At 47.2% G+C, this 25,181-nt stretch overlaps 1 protein-coding gene, 1 long non-coding RNA gene and 2 pseudogenes across 2 annotated transcripts; 2 read left to right on the top strand and 2 right to left on the bottom strand.

Moving 5' to 3' along the window:
• The window catches only part of LOC132017775 (patr class I histocompatibility antigen, A-2 alpha chain-like), a 26,766-nt pseudogene extending 8,207 nt beyond the window's left edge, over nucleotides 1–18,559 (top strand).
• On the bottom strand, nucleotides 301–9,163 carry LOC132017776 (twinfilin-1-like; annotated as a pseudogene).
• LOC132017774 (DLA class I histocompatibility antigen, A9/A9 alpha chain-like) lies at nucleotides 17,012–20,664 on the bottom strand. The gene is given in 10 exon segments (XM_059399798.1): nucleotides 17,012–17,634; nucleotides 17,767–17,814; nucleotides 17,951–17,983; nucleotides 18,440–18,458; nucleotides 18,460–18,548; nucleotides 18,668–18,943; nucleotides 19,578–19,662; nucleotides 19,664–19,854; nucleotides 20,049–20,318; nucleotides 20,579–20,664. Coding segments are annotated over 10 exon segments (1,089 nt in total). The 5' UTR covers nucleotides 20,652–20,664; the 3' UTR covers nucleotides 17,012–17,629.
• LOC132017777 (uncharacterized) lies at nucleotides 20,581–25,181 on the top strand. The gene is made up of 2 exons (XR_009404404.1): nucleotides 20,581–20,671; nucleotides 24,668–25,181. It is a non-coding gene; the product is annotated as an uncharacterized LOC132017777 (long non-coding RNA).

Here is a 25,181-nt window from a genome sequence, read left to right as displayed (position 1 = left end):
ACCTGGGGGTCAAGGCCCTCACCTTATCCTCTCTTCCCAGAATTCCCTCCTCGGTCCCCCATTCCTGTTGTGGGCATTTTGGCTGGTCTGGTTGTCATTGTGTCACTGGTGCTGTGGGGGTTGGAGCTGTCATGTGGAGGAAGGAGAGCTCAGGTAGGGAAGGGGAGCGCTCTGAGTTTTCTTGTCCAGGTGAAAGTCTGTCCTGCCTTGTTTATGGGCAGCACTGTTTGCACACAGGTGCTTCTCCACCATGGGGCTCATTGCCACATCACTGTGTAGTAAAGCACAGGTGAGAGTGAAAGCTATATTAATCATCCTGATGAATGTGGTGATGGACCTGATTCCCAGCAGTCACAGGTCAGAGAGCAAGGTCCTTGCTGAGGACAGACTGCAGGAGGATGGTTGGTCTCACCCTGCCATCTCTTTTCTTCATGTCCCTGATCCTGCCCTAGGTCTACAGTGACAGTTCTGGAAACTTCCTTGTGGTCCACGCTATCCTTTTCATCTAGGATCTCGGGCCCAGCCTCCCCCATGGCATCTCATGGGATTTTTTCTTTCCCCAGGTGGAAGAGGAAGGAGTTATGCTCAGGCTGCGAGTGAGAATGGAGGGGTGATTCCTGAGACCCTGAGACAGTGTAGAGGGGACCCCATGGGGAGCTCACCCACCCCACAGCTCATCCTTTAGTTTCAGCTCCTGTGGGCTCTGACCACATTCTGTCTGTTCTTCCCCAGGCAGTGACAGTTCCCAGGGCTTTCTCCACTTCTAAAGATGAGACCCTGGAGGACGTGACATGGGCCTGACAGAGAGAAAGGGGCCATGACTGGGTTGTGGGGATTCTTTGAGTGGATTTGAGCATGTGGTGGGCTGTTGAGAAAGTCCACACATATGACTGACCTGAATCTATTCATGTTTGTTTCCTTTCACAGTGTGAGCCAGCTGCCTTGTGGGGGGGACTGAGTGGTGCAAGATGTGTTCACTTTCCCATCTTGTGACATTAACACCCCTGATTTCTCTTTCTGCAAAGGACATTTGAATGTGTTTGTGTTCCTATTAACATACTGTGAGGAGGTGGGGAGACAGGCCCCCCTCCCATGTGACTATCCCCCCAATCCACCTCACTGCCTCACCCCACCAAGAACTACCTGTGTTCTCTTTCCTCATCTGCTTTCCTATTCTAGCCAAGGAAGAGTGGGCCATGTCTTTACTTTGTGTGACACTGAGCTACAACTTCTTACTTCCTTGTTGAAAATAGGATCATGGATGTCACTTGTTTTTGTTCAGTTCTTGTCATGAGGAGTGGATCAGTTAGTTAAAGGAGAAGATTCCCAAAGTCTGAGAGAGGAAATAATTAGAAGTACTGAGAACCTTCCAGAATCTGCAGGTTTGGTGTGCCGGGTCTCCTCTAGGTGGGGACACGAGAAGGCTGTGAAGAGCCCTGTGGAGCCCAGTTGGTGCTCAGTTCAGTGTGGGTGTGACATGGTTACCACTTAGCTGGGGAGTTTCTCTGTTCTTTTGTCCTCATCCCTCCAGTGGGACCTGTCCTTCTAGGACAGAGACTTGGACATCACCCAGACCTTGTCCTGTCTCTGGGACCGAGTGTGGGCAGCAACGTTGTGTGGCAAGGACAGCCTTGGCTCAGTCCTGGGTTGGGCCTTCAACCTATCTTTGGGTGTTTATTTGTTGTTTCTTTGTTACTGGAGAGGATTAGGCCTGTTTTCATGTTCAGGTAGGAGTTTGGTTTCTGTCAGCTTCAGGTGTCTCCTGCCTGACAGTGGCAGGAGGCGGTTGGCCCGTCGGAGTCTCCACAGGCCCAGGGTGGCCCCCATGCCCAGGCACCTGTGGTACCCAGGGGTTACTTTCAGACTCATTCAGGTCTTGCCCTCCTTCTGGGGCTCAGTTGTTCTTTTCATCTTTTCCCCAGTCTTCTCTGAGGAACAGATTCTGGATTAGCTGGATTAGCAGACAGGAGCCCTGCCCGAATTTCTCATTTTGAGTTAGTTCCTGTTATGTTTCCATCCTCTGCTTGCCCACCTCTGCCCTAGCGATCCTGTGCTGGCTCCAGTCCAAAGTCAAGGAGTTAGGAAGCAGAGTCTGCGCTTCTGCTTGGTTGGGAAATAGCACCTATGAGTCAAGGATGGTGGTTTGTTGAAAATGGGAATGTACTTGGTGTGCAGGGGAGGTGCTGTGAGAGTGGGGAGGAAGGGAGGCAGGGGCACAGTGTGGTGAGGAAGTATAGGGTGTGGGGGCAGCGGCAGCAGGAGGGGTGTCTGTGCTGGGCGGGCTGCAGAGCAGCTGGGGTCTGAGGCTGCATTAGTGAAGGTACTGCCTGTCGACCAGGGAGGTGCTCCTTACAGGCCAGCCCTTGACTGGCATAGGTCATGAGCCAGATACTGGACACGCTGTGGTTTGCATCTGGGAAATGTGGTTGAAGTTCCTGTGTTTTCGACAAGGTGTGGCTGCTGCTGGTCTTCCCATCACACTTTTAGCAGCAGGAATGTAGATTAGGATTCCCCATGGCTGCGCCTCAGCCTTGCTTGCAGGGCTTGTTAAAAAGGTGATTTCTTGTCCTTGTGCCGAATACTCGGATGGAGTCTGTGGGTCTGGGGAGAGGCCCATGTGTTCTGAGAAGCCCCGCAAGTGAACCTGGTGCTCAGATGGATCTGGAGCCGCTGAGGTCAGAGAAGGGATTAGACCTGGGAGAGGGGCATTAAAATCACATTTACTATGTTTTTTTCCCTCGTAAAGAGAGGGAGGACGTTTGTTTTCACAAGGTGTGATGTGTGAGATTTACAGCATTATTTAGTCATGGGATGTCATCACGTGGGAGGATTAGGGAGCGGTTCACAGCTGGGGTGACGAGCATCTCTGAACACTTGCTCTCTGCAGCTATTCCTCTGAGCAAACCCTGGAACCCAGCCCTGCTCGAACTTGAACAGAAGGTAGGGCACAAACACATGTATGCACGTGCATCTTCTGTGGACAGTCATGGAACAGGCTAGGCTGTGCAGCCAGGAGCACACCTGCAGTGGCCGTCCGGCTGTGACTCACACGGGAATCCCGGCCTCTGCCACTGGCCCAGTGGTCACCTCTTGCACCGCTGAGTTGGTTGGGTTGGAACATGGGCCACTGCAGCCGCTCATGGGCCTGGGGGACACACTGTCACTCACCACCCCTGTCAAACACATCGTGCACAATGGCAGCCTCTCTCTGTCCCCGGGTCCTGAGTCGGGTTCAGTGTGTGCTCCCCTGTCTGGTGGATCCTCAGGCTGGGTCCCACTGGAAGATTGTGGGGGAAACAGGTCTTCCTATTCTGTGGAGAGAAGTGTTCTCTTCCGAAGCCCTGACTGTGGAATTCTCCTCTTGTTGGAAGGCCGCTGGGGTGCTGCGGGCGAGGGATGGAGAAAGAGCGATTAACTGTCATTCTCAGAGCACAGATCTGAGGTTGCAGCTTGACCTGGTGCTCTGTAGGTGCTCAGGTTTGGCTGAGGGAACAAGTGGGTAATAAGTGACAGCTGTTGTCTCATTCCCCTGACACTACGTGATCAGACCCAGCTGTCGTCCACTGCAGTTCTTGCTCACAAACATGGGCGGTGGCGAGGTGGGCTGGTGGCCTGATGGCTCGGGGCAGATTTGGCCTCCTGTGTTCTTGCAAGGACGAGAAGCCCTGGGTCTTCAAGACGTGAGTGGTCTGTGTGCACCGATGTGTCTTGTGACTGTCTGTTTCCCCGTGTGTGGCGATGTTCTGGGGAGAGACTCTCTAGCATCTGTCAGCGTTCACGGGACCACTGCCCAACTTGAACAACAGTGCCAGGGACATGGGAACCTGAGAGCTGAAGCTGAAGTAGGTTAAGTACGACATTCTCGGTGGTGTGTGGCAGCCGTGACTCCATGCTGGGCCTGCTGTCTCCTTTCTTAAAAGGATCCTGAACAGCTGGTCGCAGGCAGACGGACATGATAGACAGGCTTCCGTTCTGCTTATCCTTTGCTCCTGGATGAGATGAGGCACAAGTTACTTGCTGCTCTAACTCTCAAGTTCTCTTTGTGGAGTGGAGAGGGTTTCTTCCCCCAACGGACCAGCTCTCTGATTCCCTGTCACCACCTGGATGTCCTCTGATTTGTTCATTTCACACCTGACCCTGCTGACCTGGGGTGAGCACAGGTGGGAGGACTCATCCTGCAAGTTGCCCTCAGCTCACAGGCAAGTCTCAACTCTCAGGTTCCCACGTGCCCAGTACTGTTGTTCAAGTTGGCTACAAAGTTGGGGGTACCCTGGACATTCAGTAGTTTGCTAGAAGGACTCCTAGTTCTCAGGAGAACTCCATGTTGACTGTATGGTTTATTATAAGGACACGCATGAGCAGCCAGATGAAGAGGCTCGGGAGTGTGAGAGTATGTAGGTCCCAATGCGGGACCCTCTGTCCCTGTGGACTCAGAATGTGCCCCCCTTGGAGTATATGGACATGTTCGTCAGTTCAGAAGCTCTGTGAACCCCACTGTGGAGCAGTCTTTGTGGAAGCTTCATGACATAGGCATGCTTGATTCAGTCACTGGCTGTCAGGGATGGAGAGCAACCTCTAGAGCCTCTCCACAGAGGTCGGGGAGTGAGGCTGATGGCTCCAACTCTCTAGTCATGGCTTGGTCCTCCTAGTCTCCAGCCCCTCCTCCACAACCTGAACTGTGTAGGAACTGCAGCTAAGCCACCTCATCAGTGTATGGGTGATGCTCTTATTACTCAGGAGATCCCAAGGACTGGGGAGCTGGGTGCCAGGAACCGGGGACAAAGACCACATATTTTTATTATCCCAAAGGCCAAGTCCTGGTCTTTGACCACAGATCCCTTGTAGCAGTGGGACTAGAACTGTGGAGATGCTGGCCCAGGACTCGAGTCCCATCCAGTCATTAACAGTCAGTCCATCTTCCTGCTGGAGAACAGTGTCTCCTGGGGCCACTCAGGTCTGCTGGGTCCATTCAGTGTTGCCAGGTTCCAGAAGCAGGAATGTTCTCACAGCACACGGCTTTTTCTCTCAGGTGTCTGGGATGATGGGGCTAAGAGTGTCATCTCTTGCTCACACTTCTTCCAAGGTGCTAAGGTACTGTGGATTTCTCTCATTACATAGCGAATTTATCCCTTCCTTTACCCTCAGTTACTATTTCTACTTCTCTGCATTTATACCTCACTTTCTGCCACTGGAAGAGACATTATGTGTGGCTGCTGTGCTGATCTAGACTGCGGGCAGCAACATGAGTCTGAGAAGACTCCTCTGCCCCAGTCCACTCCCAGTCATAGAGGGGAGGGAAACACAGGGACAGAACGGGCAGGTAAGGGACCACGAGGGGATGTAGCTGTGCTCGCCGTCATCCCCAACTTTGCCGGATGGGGTGAAGGCACAGCTCTTCCCTTCAGGCCCTCTGGAATTTCCACATCAGCATTGAACAAGTACTGACAGTGTCTTGGGATCCTTCCCGTTTCTGGCACTCACACCTGCATCCCTGTCCTGAGACCCTGCATCGGGTAGGATGAATGTTGAGGTGAACCATAGTCACACCGAGGTCCTCTCTCTTGGGAAGGATTTTAGAGTCACACTGACACCTGTCCCCTCCCCCTCCTCCTCAGATCCCCCAGGAAAAAGTGTGTGGTGCAGACCGTCCTGTAGCCCCACTCACGCTGGGTGGGAGCACACACTTGTGAAGGGGTGTAAACCAGCACGTCATGCCTCCATGGCCCCGACACCCCTTTTCCACAATGTTTCTGTTGCCTGTTCCCATTCTCCATGAGGCTGTTTCTCTGTCAGCATGTGTGTATGCCTATCATGGGTTGTTATGTTTTGTCGTGTGTTTGTGGTGTGAGGAATGTGACTGAGTATTCTTTGCTGGTTCAGTACTTTTTTTCCACGCATGCACCAAGAGCCGTGTACAAGAATGTCTCAGCAGTACTGTGTATGATTGCCCCAGTGCGAAACAGGATAGACGCATATGACAGAAAAATACATAAGTTGTAGCTTATCCATACAGCGGGATACCATGCAGCCCTGAGGAAGACTGGACCGTGGCTACACCCTACAGTGTGGGGGAATCTCACGGACACAGCGCTGAGTGAAAGAAGCCACACACAGGGGTATGACCCTTTGTATGTGAAGCTGAAGACCAGGACTAATTTATAATGTCAGAAGTTGGAGAGTGGTTACCTTTTGTGGTGACGTATTGACTGGGAATCTCTGCAAAGCTCAGCGTGTTCTGCATCTTGCTCTGGAGGTAGTGTGTGGAGGTGTGCACATGTAACATTCCCTGAGCTGTCCTCACAGAACCAGTCCTCTCTGTGCATTTTATCTTTTTAGATTTTTACTTGAAGCGTAGCTATGCTCTGTTTTTTGCTTGTTTGTTTTAATAGCGCTCTGACCATTTGCATCTACCACTGGGTGAGCAAAGCACAATCTAGAATATGCATTCCTGCCAAGGCCTATTTGTCACCCCTTGGGGTTACCATTATGACTCTGACTTGCCAGCTACATTCAAGGCTTTCCTACCAAGGGGTCGGCCTCCTAGCTGTCTGTGGTGTTTGGTTGGCAGCCAGAACAGTTCTGTTTGGGCCTCAGAAGATGCAAGTGGACTGTAGAGTTTCACCCTTTCCCTGCATTGCCACAGCCCCCTCTGTCCCCTTATTTCCCTGACCTAGGTGGCTACCCCAAGAGAGGACACCAGGAAACACACTCATCCATTCCAATCCACTTCTAAACTCAGAAGGTGGTTCTTGTGATGGGAATCATCATGTCCTCCTTTGATGCACACCTCAAATTTCCATAATGAGCAAGGGCCCAGCCCCCATGTGGCTATTCTTTTAATAGACCATGTTTCCATTGCCCTTCTGCCTGACCATGTGGCCTGGCTGTTGGCCACTGCCCATGAGTCGTAATTCCAAAACACGGGGGCTTTACCCATTGTTCCATTTTTTCACTGCTATGCATCAACATAGACATTAGAACTATACTATGAGCAAAAGACAAAATAATCCTGAGCCTGATACAGCCATGGGGTCTTGTATAATGTCGGAAAAACACTCTAATGGAGAGGACAGTGTCTGGGAGAATTCCATTAAAAAGTGATAACAGTTAAAGAAAAATACTTAAAAAACAGTATGACAAAATTAATAGCACATCCTATATAGTCTTCTGTAAACTTGACTTTAAAAACACAGAAGTGAACAGCTCAGTGAGCTGACCTGAGGGCAGTGATGTAACAGTTCTCCTGTACTAAAAGCTGTTTTTAAAAAACTAGTATTGGAATCCTTAATATAATGAGTTTAATCATCAGTGGCTTCACTTTCAGCTGGATCCCTAGTAAGTTTTTGAATTCCTCATTTCACTGCAGGACCTTTCAGTTTTGCAAAAGTTTGCTATGTGCCTGCTGCTTTGGGTTCCCTTCTTCATAAAGGAAGTCCGCTGTCAGCTCATCCCCATTTTCTTTCTTTATCTTTCTTTCTTTTTAAAAAGATTTTATTTATTTGAGAGAGAGAGAGAGAGCACAAGCAGAGGGGAGGGGCAGAGGGAGAGGAAGAGGCAGGCTACCTGCCAAGCAGGGAGCAAGACATGGGGCTCGATCCCAGGACCCTGAGATTATGACCTGAACTGCAGGAAGACACTTAACTGCTTGAGCCACCCAAGCACCCCATTTCGATCTAATGACGTCCATTTGTAGTTGTCTTTCAACAGTTTCTAGCAGAGGAATCTCGCAGCTAAAATACAGCATCCATTCTCTTTACTGCATATGTATCCATCTGGGCATTGAATAAATAAAAACTATGGACTTCAAATCGTCTCCTTCATGGGAATGTTTCCACAGGAAGAAATGGTAGCGCGCTGAATCCTTGGGACTCCTCCTTGGCAAGTCTTTCAGTTCTGTCTTTGTCATGTTGGCCAAAATTATCATTTCATCTTTCATATGTATTTCCAACTGCACTTAGTTGAGCTGTCTGTTACTTAATGTTTCCAAAGCTTGAAAAGCTTCTCGAGAAATAGGAAATGCTACTCCTTGTAGTGTTTGATGCTGCGTGTCCTCACCCATGTCAGTTTTTGCCTCATTAATTTTAATCTGCCTTGATTCTTCCTCAGCTGCGGTCAATGGGGCAGGAGACAATTGTGACAGAAGGTTGTGTTTTTATATCTGTGTAATGATGCATCTTCCTTTACTGTTCCGAACACTTCATCTGTAATGTGGCCCCCTCCAAACTCCTTTTTCAGAGTTGCACTTGTTCTTGCATACAACAAATTTTAATGATCACAAGAATGTTCTGGAGACCAGACAGTGAATATCCACTCATATCCCTGGGCATTCTGAGAGTCTAACTTGAACACTATGTAGCACGGCTCTTTGTCCTCCAGGAGGGGTAAAACAAAAGAATCATAATCCTTACCCCAGGAATCAGAATGCTGACTACACAATCCAATCCCAAGTGTTCATTTTCAATAGATATTATTAGAGGTCTGTATTTTCCATTTCTCTTCTGGCAAAGGTATTTTTATTTTAAGATCTTATTTATTTGTCAGAGAGAGAGAGAGAGGGAGAGCGAGCACAGGCAGACAGAATGGCAGGCAGAGGCAGAGGGAGAAGCAGGCTCCCTGCTGAGCAAGGAACACGATGTGGGACTCAATCCCAGGATGCTGGGGTCATGACCTGAGCTGAAGGCAGCTGCTTAACCAACTGAGCCACCCAGGCGTCCCTGGCAAAGGTATTAACATCTTCAGCTGCTTGGAGGCGGGTCTGATGGGACATGGCAGCCCCGGGCTCCCCGCTCTGGTGCCAAGTCTGTGCAGACATTTTGGCCCGAGTGGCACGAGTGTCACCCAGGTGCCAGGAGCAGCAAGGACAGCAGTTCCTACCGAGGCTCAGGTGTCCTGTGTCAGAGGAGTCATGACATCAGCACCTTCAGCTTGAAACTTCCCTGTGTGTTGTACAGGGAGACGCTGCCTTGGGAAGTATTCCCAGTGTTCTTTATGTGTCAGTAAAACCCTTCCTTTCCCTATTCTTTGGCTTCATTGAGTCTTTTGCCTTAAACCCACCAAGAGGCAAACCCAGTTTTTGGAAACACAACTGCCAACCTGACAACCTCACTTGGCGTTTCCCTTTTTTAAAATTTAACTTAACTTTATTTATTTGAGAGCAGGAGACCGCAAGCAGGGGTATCCCAGGACCCTGGGACCATGATCCTGGGATATGACCTGAGTCAAAGGCTGACTATTAACTGACTGAACCACCCAGGTGCCCCTCCAGCAGAATGTGAAATAGAAGTGGTGAGTGAACATTTCGTGTTGCTGATCTTAGGAAATCCAACAGTCTTTCACCATTAGGTAAAATGTTAGCTTAAGGGTTTTCATAAATGCCTTTAATCAGATTGAGGAAATTCCCTCTATTAGTAGTTGAATTTTTATCATGATAAGGTGTCCAATTTTGTCAAATGCTTCTTGTCCATCTGTTGAGATAGGCATGTGACTTTTCTTTGAGGATATTAATATGATATTTTATCTTGATTTATATGGATGTTTAACCAATCTTGCATTCCCGGAATAAATTTCATTAGGCTTGTTATTAACTTTATATGTTGCTAGATTTGATTTGCTACATTTTGTTGAGATCTTTGTGTTTCTGTGTGTGTGTATATTCATAAGAGATATTGGTCTGTAGTTTTTTTGTCTTGTGATATCTTTGTTTTGGTATCTGAATAATCCTAGCCTCATAGAATGTGTGGCGTTCCCTCCTCATTTTGGGGGGGAAGGGTTTGTAAAGAATTGTTATTAATTCTTTCAGCATATGGTATAATTTGCAAGTGAAGCCATTTGGAATTGGGCTTTTATGTGGAATAGTTTTTGACAATTGACTCTATGTTCTACCTCATAGGTACATTCAGATGGTCTATTTCTTCTTCAGTCAGCTTTAGTCATTTGTGTCTTTCTGTGTTTTCGTCTATTTTATACAGGCAAGTTAATATTTTAGCATATAATTGTGCATCATAATCTACTAATTCTCTTGATTTCTGTGTGGTCAGTACTAATATCACCTCTTTCATTGCTGATCCCAGCAATGTGGGTCATTTCTCTCTCTCTCTCTCTCTCTTTAAGTGAGTCTAGTTAAAGATTTGTCAGTTTGGTTGATCTTTCAAAGGATCACATTTGATTCAGTTTCCTATATTGCTATTTTATTCTCTTTTCTCTATTTCATTAACTTCTGCTCTAATCTTTATTTTTTCCTTCCTTTTGCCTGCTTTTGGTTTAGTTTGCTCCTCTTCATCCTTTGACTTAATGTGAAAGTTCAGGTAACATGTTTCTTTTTCATACAGGCAGTTCCAACTATATATTTGCCTCTCAGCACTGCTTTAGTCAGATCCCCTCAGGGTTGGTATGCTCTGTCTTCATTTCTGTTAATTTCAAAGTATTTTCTGATTTCCATTTTGACATCTTTGACCCTTTGATTATGTAGAAGTGTGTTAATTCTGCATATTGTGGGTTTCCCAAATTCATTCCAATTATTTATTTCTGGTGTCATGCCACTGTGATATTTGCATTATTTTTACCCCTTTAAATTCATTGGGTTTTTTTATGGCCTAGCATATGGCTTATCGTCTAGAAAGCTCCATGTGCATTTGAAATGAATGTATATTCTGTTCATGGCTGGAATGTTCTATACATGTCAGACTTACACTGTTGTTTTATAGTATGGCTCAAGTCTTCTTTACCTTGATTGATCTCTGCATAGTTGTCCTATCCATTATTGAAAGTGATATATTGAAGTGTAAGTATTATTGTCATATTGTCTGTTTCTCAGGTTCTGTCAGTTTTGCTACAAGCAGTTGGGTATTGAGTTATCAGGGGAATGTATGTTTAGAGTTGTTTCATCATCTGATGACTTCACCATTTTATCATTACAAAATGATCATGTTTATCTTACTAGCATTTTTATTTTTTATTTTTTTAAAAAAGATTTTATTTATTTCTTAGCCAGAGAGAGACTCAGTGAGAGAGGGAACACAAGCAGGGGGAGGGGAGAGGGAGAAGCAGGCTTCCCGCTGAGCAGGGAGCCTATGCAGGGGCTCAGTGAACCATGACTTAAGCCAAAGGCAGACTCTTAACAACTGAGTCACTCAGGCGCCCCCTTACTATAAATCCTTTTTGGTTAATGAGTGTATCCACTCCAGCTTTCTTATGGTTGTTTGCCTGAGATAACTTTTTCCATCCCTTTGAGTTTAATCTGTTTGTAACTGAGATCAAGTGCGTCTACTGTAGACTGCATAGGTGGATCTTGTTGTGTGTTCAGGCTAACAATTTGCGCTTTGATTGACTTATTTAAGCCACTTACTTGCAATGTTAATATTGAACTATTGATTTATGTTGCTGTCTTACTTTTTGTTTTTTGTTTTCCTTGCCTTCCTCATTTCTCTCTCTCTCTCTTTTTTTTTTTTTTTTTAAAGATTTTCTTTCTTTAAGAGAGATGAGAAAGAGAGGGAGTGCAGAAGCAGGGGAGCAGCAGAGTGATGGGGGAAAGGCAACAAGGCTCCCTGCTGAACAGGGGGCCAGATGCTGGGCTTGACCCAGGACCTTGGCGTCATGACCTGAGCAGAAGTCTGAAACTTAACCAGCTGAGCCACCCAGGTGCTCCTCCACTTATTCTTCTTTTACTGATAAATTCTTATTCAGTGAGTAAACTGTAATATTTTCATTATTTAATCATTTGCCACTTTATTTTGTAGTTATTTTCTTAAGAGGTGCTTTTGCCGTGTTTTCTACATTTTAAATTTTGTAATTTTTTTCTTTGTATTATATCCATAATATATATCAAATAACGTATCTTTATATATTTATAGCATATCCTGGTCCTGTTATATTGTGTCTTATAGTTCCAATATTGACGTTTCATGAACTTGTACTGCTATTTTTTCTAAAGTTACTTAATCACAGTTTTTTTTTTTCCATTTTAAGTTTACATTTCTTTCTATGAGTTGCTCTTTTGCCTCTGTGCAATTTTCTGTATAAGTTTTTTGACACGTAGGTTAAATAGAGATTTCTCTAGAGAAATTTGTTTCTTAAAATATTGGGGGCATCACCAATCCAGGACAATTATAAACTAAGCTAATGATGTGAAGTTATTTTGGCCCAATGGCCAATGGTAAAGCAAATTTGGACTAGAAATCACAGACGGCCTAGTCCATGTCTGCAAATTTTTGAAATAGCTGTTTCTTTACTTTTTCCTGACTTAAAGGCAAATTTCCTTAGAATGTTCTTGCACTTGAAGATAGAACAGATTTGATTTGTGTCACCCTGTTCTGAGGACATGAATCTTAAGTTCCCAGATGTTCAGGGAGGGGATATTTCTCCTGCTGCTCACATGAAGAAGCTCTGGGCATTGTCTCCTCTCTATGAAGCTCATGAGCCTGAGAAGCCAAGCTAAGAGTTTCTAGATTTGAAAAATACTCTATGGGTCAGAACAACTATCCTCTGGGGCTTATGGCCCATATTTAAATTTTGGGCTAACTGATTTTTCTCTTGATTGTTTTGCACTTTTGGGTGATTTTATGTTTTTTTCTCTATTTTCATTTTTGGGAGAAGAGGCAGCCTTATTATTTTTTTAAATTTTATTTAAATTCAATTAGCCTACAGAGTACATCATTAGTTTCATATGTAGAGTTCAGTAATTCATCAGTTGCATATAACACCAGAGCTCATCACCTCATGTGGAGAGGGAGCAGCCTTAAACCTTAGTCTACTATGTAGATGGAAATGGAATCCTCAGTAAGTATTTTTCATTTCTGCTCTTTTTTAGGTACCTGAGTTGGTGCTAGAGTGTAAGTCACCTAAACTAGGGCTGATCTGTGTCTCCTGTGAGCCAGCCCTGGTCTGGAAAGTGTTACTCAGGCTACAGAAAATACATACAGAAGTTGGAGGTGAGTATAAGCCAGAAAGCTTTACCTTCTCCTGTCTGAGACTGGTTATTTCTGAGCAACAGTGAGCATGAATATCACATCATTGGATCTCCTGAAACACTGTGATTATAGCTGTTCATAGACCAGAGATGAAGTAGGGAAGTGTCTAAAATGGAGTGGTTTTTCAGAACTTTGTGGAGGCCACATAAAATCTAATAATATTATAGATACCTAGAAATATGTGATGTCTGCATGTATGTGAGAATCATCTGAAGTGACACAGATCTGGGTTTTTAATCCCAGGGAGAGAGAAAGGCTGGAAGATGATGTGTTGAGTTATCACTTTGTTGCCCAGCAATGCTACTCCACTCATCTGTGAGTAGGGACTGGAGTGGACAAACCTGGGCCCATAACAACCATCAAGGGAATAAGTTGAAAGAAGCCACTTATGAGTCACTCCTCCTCCAAGCAGACTTGAGTGCCTACAGTGTGCAGATCAAGTTCTAGACTCAGATCATGGCTCCGAATGTGGAAATTTGTCATTCTTTTCCATTCCTGAACCCCAATGTCCATTCTCAGAACTTTTACCTCTCTTGCCATGTGCAGGAATGCCACACGTTGACAGTCTTGTTGGGAGCACAGACACCTCCATCCACAGAGAGGAGAGCCCACTTTGCCAAACAGTCCAGCAGTTGGACATGACATGAAGGTTCAACAGTCACCTGGCCACCTGCCAGACTCGGACTGTGGACATGTGACAGGCACACTGGGACAGTGTCTGTGCATTAGGCACAGGGAGTCTGAGCAATGTCACAGTCATGTCATGAAACTGTCAGGGGACAGCAGTGATAGCAGTCCCAGCTGCAGGGTCCAGTGGCCTCCCTCAGGGGAGTCAGTGGCATTGGTACCCAGACAGAGGCTGTCTAGGGTCCAGTGTGAATTCTGCTCCCAGCTGTGTAGTCTCAAGCCTGTATTGTGGCTTTCCTGGAAATAAAACAAAGTCCCATATATTATCTCTCTTCCCTAAGTCTCTCTGTAACTATATGTATGTATCACAAACTCATTGGGCGAGTTTCAGGTACACCTGCTGATTGATACATTTCTGTATTGTACAGTGATTACAACCATAACATTAGCTAACACGTGCATCATGTCACATAGTTACAGTTTCCTTTTGTGTGATGCAGACATTTAAGATCTACACTCTCCTTAACTCAGACATTTTATGTTGAGATGAAAACTTCCTCAGTCTGCCACCTGACTGTGCCCCACAGGAGAGAAAAAAATGCATCTCCCAGCATGTCTTGCATTTTTCTTCCTACACAAAGACATCTGAAGATATTATTTATTTGAGACAGAAAGAGGGTGAGAGAGGCAGGGAGGGGTAGAAGGAGATGGAAGACATTTCAGCCAGACTCTGTACTGGGTGTAGCTCCCAACGTGGGCTAGTTCTCATGACCCCAAGATCATGACCTGAGCTGAAACCAAGAGTGGGACACACAGATGCCTCGCAAAAACCCTTTAAATGTGTCTGTAAAACCCCTTCCCACAATGAGGGCTCTTCATTGATGACTTCAGTGTTCCTCTATTTGGTGGAGTCACAGGATTGCCTGTAGCTTTGTTACCAAATACTCAGGCCTCTCCATAGACCCACCAGCTTAAAATGTTGGGCGTGGGCTCAGGAATCATTGGCGTGATAAGCGCTGCAGGAGAGGTGGATGCACAGCCATGTGGGAGTCCTGCTTCATGTGCTTGCTACTCTGTGTGCGATCTGAAGACCAGCAGCAGCAGCACCAACCTTGTTATCAACCCAGCATCTCACATTCTACCCCAGACTGTCTAGATCTTCAGAGTCCACGAAATTCCTGTGCACACTGAGGGCTGGGCCTCCCTGGTCTCTGTACCTTCTACATACAGAACCAGACTCTGCAGTGCGCTCTGCGTGTGCGCTCTGATCAGCCTGCTTAGCCCTGAGGAGTCCAGGGTTTGGTCCTGTTCCCTTCTCTTTTATGGTTCTCACCCCCTGGTGACCTCATCTCTGCTGAAGGCTCTAATCACCATGTATATGCTGTCACCTTCCAAAGCTATTTCTCCAACCCAGATATTTCTCCTGCCCTGCGCTCTGTATGCAACTGCTAACCTCACTGCATTTCTAGTGGACGTCTCAGATTCCACATGCCTAACCTGGATGCCTGTGATTCTGCTTCCCCCAGTGTCCTGCTTCCAGAATCTTCTCCATATCCAAGAAAAGCCCTGCACAAGTCTACCTGCCCTCCTTGATTCCTCCACTCACCCCCGAGAATGAATCCATGAGGAAATGCTGTGAAGTCCATCTTTGAATACCCAGCACCCAACCACTTCCTGTATCTTCCCTCCTCACACCCCAGACGTACAGCCCACATCCCCCTCCTGGAACACTGCACTGGTTTCCTATAGTTTCCCCACTGGTGGCTCACCCTGCTCCTCTTGGTTCTCATAGCAGCAAACAGGTGCTGCTTAAAAAGTCAAACCCATTGATCTGTTCATTCTTGTAACTCTACTCCTCACTCAGAGAAAAGTAATACCCTCAGACCTCCATGGTGAGGTCACCTTCTCAGTGAGGCTCCCCTGATCCCTGGAGTAAAGGAGTCATTGCCCCGTCTCAGGCCGGGATCTCCTTCCTCACAGCTCCTGCCAATTTCCAACTTAAACACTTCCCTTATTACTGCACTTACACAATACACAGTTCACCTCTGAATGACACTGGTTTGCACGGTGCATGTGCACCCATGTGCGGACTTTTTACAGTAGGTACTGTCCATGCATTTCCTCATCTTTGTGATTTCTGACTAATTTTTGCAGCTCCATTCATTGTTAGAAGACTGTTTTCTACATGTAACATAAACATGTGTTAAGTGACTCTTCATGTTACCAGTGAGGCTTCTAGCAACAGTAGGCTATGAGCTCTTATGTTTTGAGGGAGTGAAAAGTTATACTTGGATTTCTGACTGCACGAGGGGGTCAGTGCCCCATCCCTACATTGTCGGAGGGTCAAGTGTAGTCTGCCCCTTCCACTAGAAATACTCTCCACAAGAGCAGCACATTTTCCCTCTTAGTCTCACTGAGGTGCCTATATGAAAACACAGCATGTCCTGTATAAGGCACATGACAGTTATCAGTTGAATGAATGAGCAGCTAGAGGACTCCCTCTTCTAGATGAGTCTCTGGCACAGGCAGTTCCCACCCCACATACACCCACCTCACCATCTGTGCTGCCTCTCTCCCCTCACAGGGCTCCCCTCCCCTCCCTTTCTCTGCTCAGCCCCTTCCCCCACACCATCTCTCCTGCACAGCACAGCACACAGATCTCTCTCTCCTGAAACACTGTACTCAGGCTTTTTGGCTCCTTTTCTCCAACCACAAAGAGATCTACATTAGACTCTGCTTTATAGATCCATGAACGTGGATCCAAGCCAGCATTAGGATCATTGAACTAAAGGTAGGGGAGAGAGGGCAGAGCAGCTGGAGAGAAAAACTGATGTTTATTAAGGCTGAGATACTTTCAGATTCTTCCTCTATCTCCAGAATCCTAAAAATAATCTAGAAAACAGGTCTAGAGTGAAGGGAAGAGATGGGTGAATCTGAAAGTTCATCTCTCTGTACCACAGAGACTCCTGTGTGGTAGGGACAACCTAGGTCTATGGGAGCACAGCCCAAAGGACACCTGCTGCTATAACTGACAGGGTCACCCACGGAAAATGGTACGAGAACTGGTACACAAGAGCAAGAGCTGGCCTGACGCTCTAGAGAAACAATGAAAAAAAACCCACCCCAGAAAGGAGGCTATGACCCAACCCAGGCCCGAGGTGAGGCTGACCCAGTCACAGGAAGCTCTTGCTGCACAAGGTTCTGGTACCAGGTGATATCCAAGTCCCTGTGATCACAGCTCCTAGTGATACAAGCTTCCATACAAGGGCCAAGGACACAAAGCAGAGAGATGACCCAGCTGAGGTGTGAGCATGTCATTCCTGTGATGCACTGATCACACACTGGGCACAGGCCACATCCCCGCTCGTCTCCTCACACCCTCTGCGCCTACCCGCAACAGACTTAGCACAGTAAACGCACAGATTCTGGAAGGTTCTTAGCACTTCCATTTATTTGCTGTCTTAATTTAACAAATCTCCTCTTTTATTACCTCATAAACCCCATATGGAAGAATTAGGAAACAACTCATGTCTGGATTCTCATTTTTTCTTTTTCGTTTTTTTAAAAGATTTTATTTATCTGACAGAGATCACAAGTAGGCAGAGTCTGGAAGAGAGAGAGAGAGGAAGCAGGCTCCCTGCTGAGCAGAGAGCCCGATGCAGGGCTTGATCCCAGAACCGTGGGATCATGACCTGAGCCGAAAGCAGAGGCTTTACCCCACTGAGCCACTCAGGTGCCCCTGGATTCTCATTTTCAATACAGAAGTAAGTCATTTGTACTCAGCCCAACATGAAATAAATATAGAGATGGAGATGGTTCAGCCCTGCATCTGCTGGAACAAAAAAGCACATCAAAAAGAATAAAAAATCAGAATAGGGAGGGGTCTGGTGGGCAAATCTCCTTATGTCCTCACATACGCTCAAAGGAACACAGACACATTCTGACGTCTGCACAAAGAGAAGTCAGGGGTTGTTGATGTCACCAAGTGGGGGTGTGAAGAAATCTTCCATCTCTTAGTCCCCACAAGGCAGCTGGTCTCACACTGTAAAAAAAAAAAAATAACGTACAAATTGAGGTCAGTCCCATAAGTGGGGACATCTCAGCAGCCCCCCTCATGCGCAAAGTGTCCCTAGTGCCCCAACCCTTCCCCACATCAGGGACTCCAGGGTTTCACCTTTAGCAGCTGTGAGAGACACATCAGAGCCCTGGGCACTGTCATCACCTAGGGGAGAACAAACAGGACGTGGTCAGAGCCCACAGGAGAGGAGATTAAAGGAGGAGCTATGGGGTGTGTGAGCTCCCCATGGGGTCCTGTCTACACTATCCCAGGGTCTCAGGGATCACCCCTCCATACTTACGTGTAGCATGAGAGTAGCCCGGTCCTTTTTCTCCTGTGGGGAAAAAATATCATGTCAGAGGCCTGGGACATGGCTGGGCCATGAGATCCTAGAGGAAGCTCCCAGTCCTGGTTCTAAATGAACTTCCAGAATCACAACTGAACACCCAGGACATAATAGAAAACATGAAAAATGAGGTGAGAAGTCACTGGGTCACCTGACTTGCTGGAGCTCTGTACTCAGCAGGGACTTCTCTCTCTGTCCTGTGAATGCTGGGCATGAGGTCCCCATCACCAGAATTAACATGAAAATGTATCCTTCATTTTCACAAGTGTTTGCTACAGAGTGAGTGTTCGTGATCAGCTCCAGAATAGGCAAGTCCATTTGTGAGGATGGTACTTCCCAGTAGCAAGGCAGGACAGTCTGCTACTGAGGAAATCCCCCAGCAGGACAAGAAACCTGAGATCCCTGCACTCCCCCTGGGCCCCCCCTCCCCTGCTCAATTTTTACCTGAGCACTTCTTCCTCCATTATCACTGCAGCTCCAATGACTGCAGTGACCACCAGGAGACCCAGAATAGCACTGATCCACATGCTGGAGATGGTGTGAGGAGGTGGCTCTGGAAATGGAGAGAAGGTGAGGGGTCCAGAGCTCTGGTAAGTATCCTGGCCCTGCTGAAGTTCTCCAGAAGGCCTTCTGCTTTCCCTGAGAAGAGGCTCTACCCCAAACCCTCCTTACCCCATCTCAAGGTGACAGGCTTGGGCAACCCCTCATGCTGCACATGGCATGTGTATGTCTGCTCCTCTCCAGAAGGCACCACCACAGCCGCCCACTTCTGGAAGTTTCCATCTCCTGCAGGCCTGGTCTCCACAAGCTCTGTGTCCTGGGTCAGGTCCTCTCCATCTCGCTGCCAGGTCAGGGTGATCTCCGCAGGGTAGAAGTCCAAGGCCCAGCACCTCAGGGTGACATCACGGTGAGAGATGGGGTGGTGGGTCACCTGTGTGTTGGGGGGTTCTGAGGAAGAGAATCAGAAAATCCACACTTGGGTTTATCTTTATAGGCCACTGAAACAGCATTCATGTGACCATCTGGAGATGGACTGGGTATTGGTCCGGATAGAAGAAGCACAAAACCCAGTCACCAGCCCAGCCCTTGGGATCATCTAATCCTGGAACGTTCTAGACTCCGGGAGGGAGTTCAGGATAGGAGGCTGTAGGTTTAAGGGGGAGAGCACACTAATGGTCCTGAATGGGGGGTGGGTTGGGCTAAGGGGTGTGTGTGTGTGTGTGTGTGTGAATGACTCAAAACACCGAGTTAGACCTCCAAAGATGTTCATATTGAAGAAAAAGGCCTTGGGAGATTAAGCCATGGTTTCCAGGGTGGCTGCCAGGGTCACAGGGAACTGCTGATGGGTTATTGCGGGGATGGTCCCCACGTGCCTCCTGGGAGAGGCTGGATTCCTCCACTGTCCTTTAGAGAAAAGCGGCCCTCTGGGTGAGTCACTCTCTAGTAGGAACCTGAACACCCAGGCGGAACTCCCTCTCCCCACCCGTGGGAGGGCGGTGTTTCGACACTGAGTCCATTTTCCCTTCCTGAGAAGCCAGCCCCAGGGGAGGGGAGATCAGGGAGGCCCCGGGGCCCCCGGTACCTGCTCGCTGCAGCGTCTCCTTCCCGTTCTCCAGGTACCTGCGGAGCCACTCCACGCACGTGCCCTCCAGGTAGTTCCTCCAGCGGCTCTGCCGCACCGGCCGCCTCCCACTTGCGGCGGGTGATCTGCGCCGCAGCGTCCGCCGCGGTCCAGGAGCGCAGGTCCTCGTTCAGGGCGAGGTAATCCGCGCCGTCGTAGGCGAACTGACTGTACCCGCGGAGGAGGCGCCCGTCAGGCCCCACGTCAAAGCCCTACATGCGCTGGATGGTGTGAGACCCTGGCCCCGCCCCGACAGGCAGGGGGTTAAGTCCAAACAGAAAGTAAAACCGCCTAAAAGTTCCCGCGGGTTCTTCCGGCTTAAGGATGCGGGGCGGCAGAGGGGCAGCGGGAGGGTCCCTCAGACTCGGGTGACGCTGAGACCCGGATATCGGAGAATGAGGGTGGTGACCTGGACCCGGCCCTGTCGCTCACCGGCCTCGCTCTGGTTGTAGTAGCCCCGCAGGGTGTTCAGGTTCACTCGGTAAGTCTGTGCGGTGTCCTTGATGATCCGCGTCTGCCGGTCCCAATACTCCGGCCCCTCCTGCTCCACCCACGGCGCCCGCGGCTCCATCCTCCGACTGGCAGAGTCGCTGTCGAACCGCACGAACTGCGTGTCGTCCACGTAGCCGACGGAGATGAAGCGGGGCTCCCCGCGGCCGGGCCGGGGCACCGAGGTGTCGAAATACCTCAGGGAGTGGGAGCCTGCGGGCGCGGAGGGGCTGAGACCCGCCCGACCCTCCTCCCGGCGCGGGGCCCGGGGCCCGGGTGGAGGCGGCCGGGAAGACAGGGGGAGGGGGCACCGAGAGGGGGAGAGCAGGGCGGAGGCGGGGAGGGACGCGGCAGCACAGGCCGGGACGGGGATGGGGGCGGCGGAGAGGCGCCTTCCCCGGGGTACGCGTCCCCGCCGGGTGGTCCCCTCGCTCCCGCCCCGCAGAGGCCCTTTCCTCCCGCCCCGCACTCACCCGCCCAGGTCTCGGTCACGGCCAGCGCCCCCCACAGCGGCAGGAGGAGGGTTCGGGGCATCACAACTTCCATCTTCAGAGTCTGAGGAGACGGTGAGTCTCAGCTGGGCTCGGAGGCGGGTGAGGAGACTTTATAACCCGAAATCGCGGCCGCTGATTGGCTTCGCCAGAAACCCGGCACCTAATGGGAGCGCCAGCTGGGTCTGTGTCTTGAGTATCCAGGCAGGAGGAGGTGACACAGGTTGGGAGAGAGACAAGTGAAACCCAGAGAGATGGGGATTCCCCAACACTGGGCTTCCCCACCCCAGACACCGCCCTGGGACCTGAGAGGCGACCCAGGGACCTGGGACCTTGCCCCGACCCCTCACCTACTGCACAGAGCGCTCTTTGTCGCACTGTCCCCCTGAGCAGAAGCCCAGGAGCTGCGTGAGTCAGTGATTCTCAAACATTCTGTTCACAGGGTATCTACACAGTCTCATAGCTGATTGAGGAGCCCAAGGATCATTTTGTGTCTGTGGGTTATCTCTATCAGTATTTACCGTAGTAGGAATAAAACAGGTTTAAAAATTCATTGATTCATTTAGAATCATATTAATAATCCATCGCATGAAAGCAGAAATACTGCTTTTATGCAAAATAACTACTTCTACAAATAAAAACCATAGCGAGAAAAGTGATGTTCTTGCATTTTACATCTTTTCAAGTCCCTTTCTTGTCAGTCTCCTTAGAAGACCCCTGGCTGTTCAGATTTGCTTCTGCCTTTATTGTGTTGTTTTGGTTGAAGTGTAGTAAAATATTTACAACCTTACACAAATATGGGAGACTAGTATGTTCCATAACCTTCTCAGATCATTATGGCTATTCATCTTAGGTACTATATCCAAATGACACAAGTTGTACTTTCTCTAAGCTCTTTGTAAAGTGGAACTTGTAAGAGTATCATTGACTCTGTCCTCTGATGCATTAAAATCCACAGGCCCATCTTGTACCCAGAATGGACCTTGTACTAATGCATGATTTTTTAAAAAGTAATGTGTTTTTTAACTAAGTTATGTATGTGTTCCAGTGTTGATGAGGTTAAAACTGAATTATCAAAAGTCATATTTGTTTTAATATTATCACAGATCCCAATATATCAGTAGTGGGAAGCTGTCAAGTTTATTGGTACATCACAAGGTTCCCAAGATTCTGATTTTTCTCTTGAGCGCTTACATTTGATCAAGGCAACAAGTACTCTCAGCTGTCGTATATGAGTTGATTTTCATGAAAGGTTAACTTCATGTTCATTTTCCAGACGCTGTAGGTCAGTTGTCCTAGTCTAAATAATCCAAGTTCTGTGTCGTTCATTACTTTGGGTAAAAGTGGCGTTCTGTAAAAAAAAAAAAAAAAAAAAAAAAAAAAGGAGAGAGAGAGAGAGAAAGAGGCAGTTAATTTTTACACAAATTATTTTCTTTGGGGTTTATGTACGTAGAAGTGCTGTACATCCCATGCTATCTTATATGACATGTTTAAATGTAGATTTGAGAATAATTACTAAAGATGATAATTTCTAGTGCACTAATCAGCGTGTTTGAATGTGATACTAGTTTTTTGTCCTACTTTTGTTTTTGGGGTATTTTATTTGCATGTAGGTATTATCTCCCTAGAGAAAGAATCTCAGGATTTCCCTCATGTGAGTCTTTGTCTTGCTTCTTCATTGTCCATGATGCCAGCTGAGGTTGTCAGGACAATGAAACCAAACTGGAGGGATGGGGACAGATTCTTCTGCTATTTTGGTAGATCTTTGAGTTATACATCAAATCTGCGCTGCTCACTTACCTCAGGTTTAACCTGCCCATAAGGTTCAGAGCAGTATTCCCAGCTCTGTAATCAGCAGTGATTTCAAATTCCCAATAGAACCTTTGTCATTACAGTTAGAAATAGGATGATGACTTTGGAGCATGGCCTAAGAAGACCTGCCTTTGCCTCTCTTCTAGGCATTAATACTCTTAAAAGCATCTGCTGGGACCATTATGGTGGCTTGGGAAAATGGCAGAAAGAGTGTTTTTTTTTTTTTTTTTTAATGGAAGTGGTGAAGAATAACATTTGCCCTGTGGACCCATCACCTCCATTCTTGCTAAGTTTTACCTCAGTGCGAGTGTCCAGGCTCTGGCCTCCTCCTCACTCAGCAGAATCCCTTTCCCTGAGCTGCACTTCCTGCCTCTGAAAACTCAGCTCTGACTCTAGCCCCTGAGTGCATCTAGAAGAGATCTCATCTCCTGGAAATGTGATGGCAGAGAGGGTCCCCAGTCTGGGAAGGGAGGTGGAGGGACAGGGATTTCCCTTTTGTAACTTGGGGCAGTTTGCCCCTGAAGGCACCAGACCCAGGCATAACCAACTTTGATTTTTTGACCCGCCAGCTGCATATGTATTCACATCCCAGACAGAAATCTGATGTTGTCTGTAAGAGAAATCATGTTGGTCTTCTCCGTTTACATGTGTCTCATGCCTCTGATTCGAGACCCACAAAGCATGAAGCACAGCACCTTCCAATGCAACAGTCTATGTGGAAGGAATTGTTCTGTATCTGCGCTGTCCAGTATGGTGGCCATGAGATGCATGTGGCTCTTGATATGCAGGTGACACTTGAAATGGGGCTGGTGTGCTGAGCAGTTGCATTTAAAAAAAAAAGATTTTATTTATTTATTTGACAGAGAGAGATCACAAATAAGCAGAGAGGCAGGCAGAGAGAGAGAGAGAGAGGGGAGGAAGCAGGCTCCCCACTGAGCAGAGAACCCGATGTGGGGCTCGATCCCAAGACCCTGAGATCATGACCTGAGCCGAAGGCAGAGCCTTTAACCCACTGAGCCACCCAGGCGCCCCAGCAGTTGCATTTTTAATTGTTTTGAACGAATATGAATTTAAATAGCCACAGGTGGCTCATAGCTACTATTCAGACAGTACCTATTCTAGAACACTCTTAGTTGTCAGGATCCTCCTCAAAGAAGATACTGTGTGACTCATAAGTATACATGTATTAAATTTATCTTCAAATTGAAGACATGGATTATCTGTGTGGGTCTGAAACATATCATATGCTTAAAATACAGCACCTAAGTGTAATTACCATGCATTGTAACAGCTGGTGTACAGACATGAACCAAAACATGATGTATCACATTTAGGTCATTATGTGTTAAAAAATGCCCATCCCTGGAGCTCTTTGTTGCCTCTATTACTTGGGTGTTTTGGGTCTTGTCTGTGTTCATCTGATAAATAGAAGCAGACACATAAGTCTTCACCAAGCCCAGGTGAGAGATTGAACACACATGTATCAGATACCTCATAGGCTCTGTAGGTGCTTGTAAACATCATAAAGCAGAAGATGGATATCTTAGATTCCATTACGTTATTATCTTTTACCTCTGTCTCCTCCCCATACTTTTGCTCAAATTCAAACAATTCTGTGTTTCCCTTCACCCTTAAAGCCCTGTGCTCTTCATTTTTACTGAGATAGAAATATACATGAAATGCTTACAATTTTGACATGAAGAAATTCTCTAAGCACGGCCCAGTGATGAAAACCCATCAAGAAAAACTTGAAATATCTGCATGTCAACCACATACTCACCAAGATACAAACACATGTCATGATCAAACTAAAAGACACAAACACAATCTTGACAGTCAGAAGGGTAACATTCATTATTGTTCTTCAACCAAGACCACCAGGAGCTCCTGCAGGCCCTCAAGTTGGATCTATTACCTTTTGCAGTGAGAGAGAACGTGCCCCTTTGGGGGCCATGGGGCATCTTAATATGAAGGTGTTGGAACCTAAGGGACATGGCTTTGGATGGGAGTTTTGGAGAGGACCCATGCAAGTTGGGGCTCACTCCTGACTGCATGTTGTCAAGGTATGTAGGCAATCCCATGGTTGAGCATCTCAGTGAGTCCGCTTCCAGCAGGCCAGACCAGAGCGAGGAGAGAGCAGTCATGGTGGAGAAGCAGCGATTGCTCACATTGGCTGACACAGGGAGATGTGTGTTATTCTGTGGGTTGTACAGTGCCTTGTTTTGTCTGTAATGACACAGAGTGATGTTGTGGTTTCAGAGTGTCCTTGTCTGATGCTGATGTTCCATGAGGTGACTGACTTATGTCCCACAGGAGAAGAATATGGCCAAGGGGTAGACATTAGACATCTTCTGACCACACTGAGCCCGACTGTCAGTGTCAGACCAGCTCCCGATGTTGAGGGCTACTGGCTCTTCTCTGTTAAATTCCATATTTTAAAATAGCTACAATTGATTCAAAACATAATTATAGAATTGGTATTTCTCTTTTCCTTGGGTAAATACCAAAGAGTGGAATTGTTGGGTTATATGGCGAATCACTATGTTGTACACCTGAAATGAGCATAACGTTGTTTGTCAAATGCCGTCAAAGAATGAAAAAAGAAAAAGAAAGAAAAGAATAAAAATGTTAGAAAACAATCTGGGAAGTTGGAAATGAAACACCAAACCAATGTATTTGTAATAAGAAAACATAAACAAATATGAGAATGTGGAATAAGTAATAGGAATAAAGCTATAAAATAAATCTATGTACTTGGCAAAGATGAAAGTAA

Source organism: Mustela nigripes, chromosome 5, assembly GCF_022355385.1.
Source record: "Mustela nigripes isolate SB6536 chromosome 5, MUSNIG.SB6536, whole genome shotgun sequence".
Taxonomy (NCBI): Eukaryota; Metazoa; Chordata; class Mammalia; order Carnivora; family Mustelidae; genus Mustela; species Mustela nigripes.
This window is presented reverse-complemented; position numbering and strand designations above follow the sequence as displayed.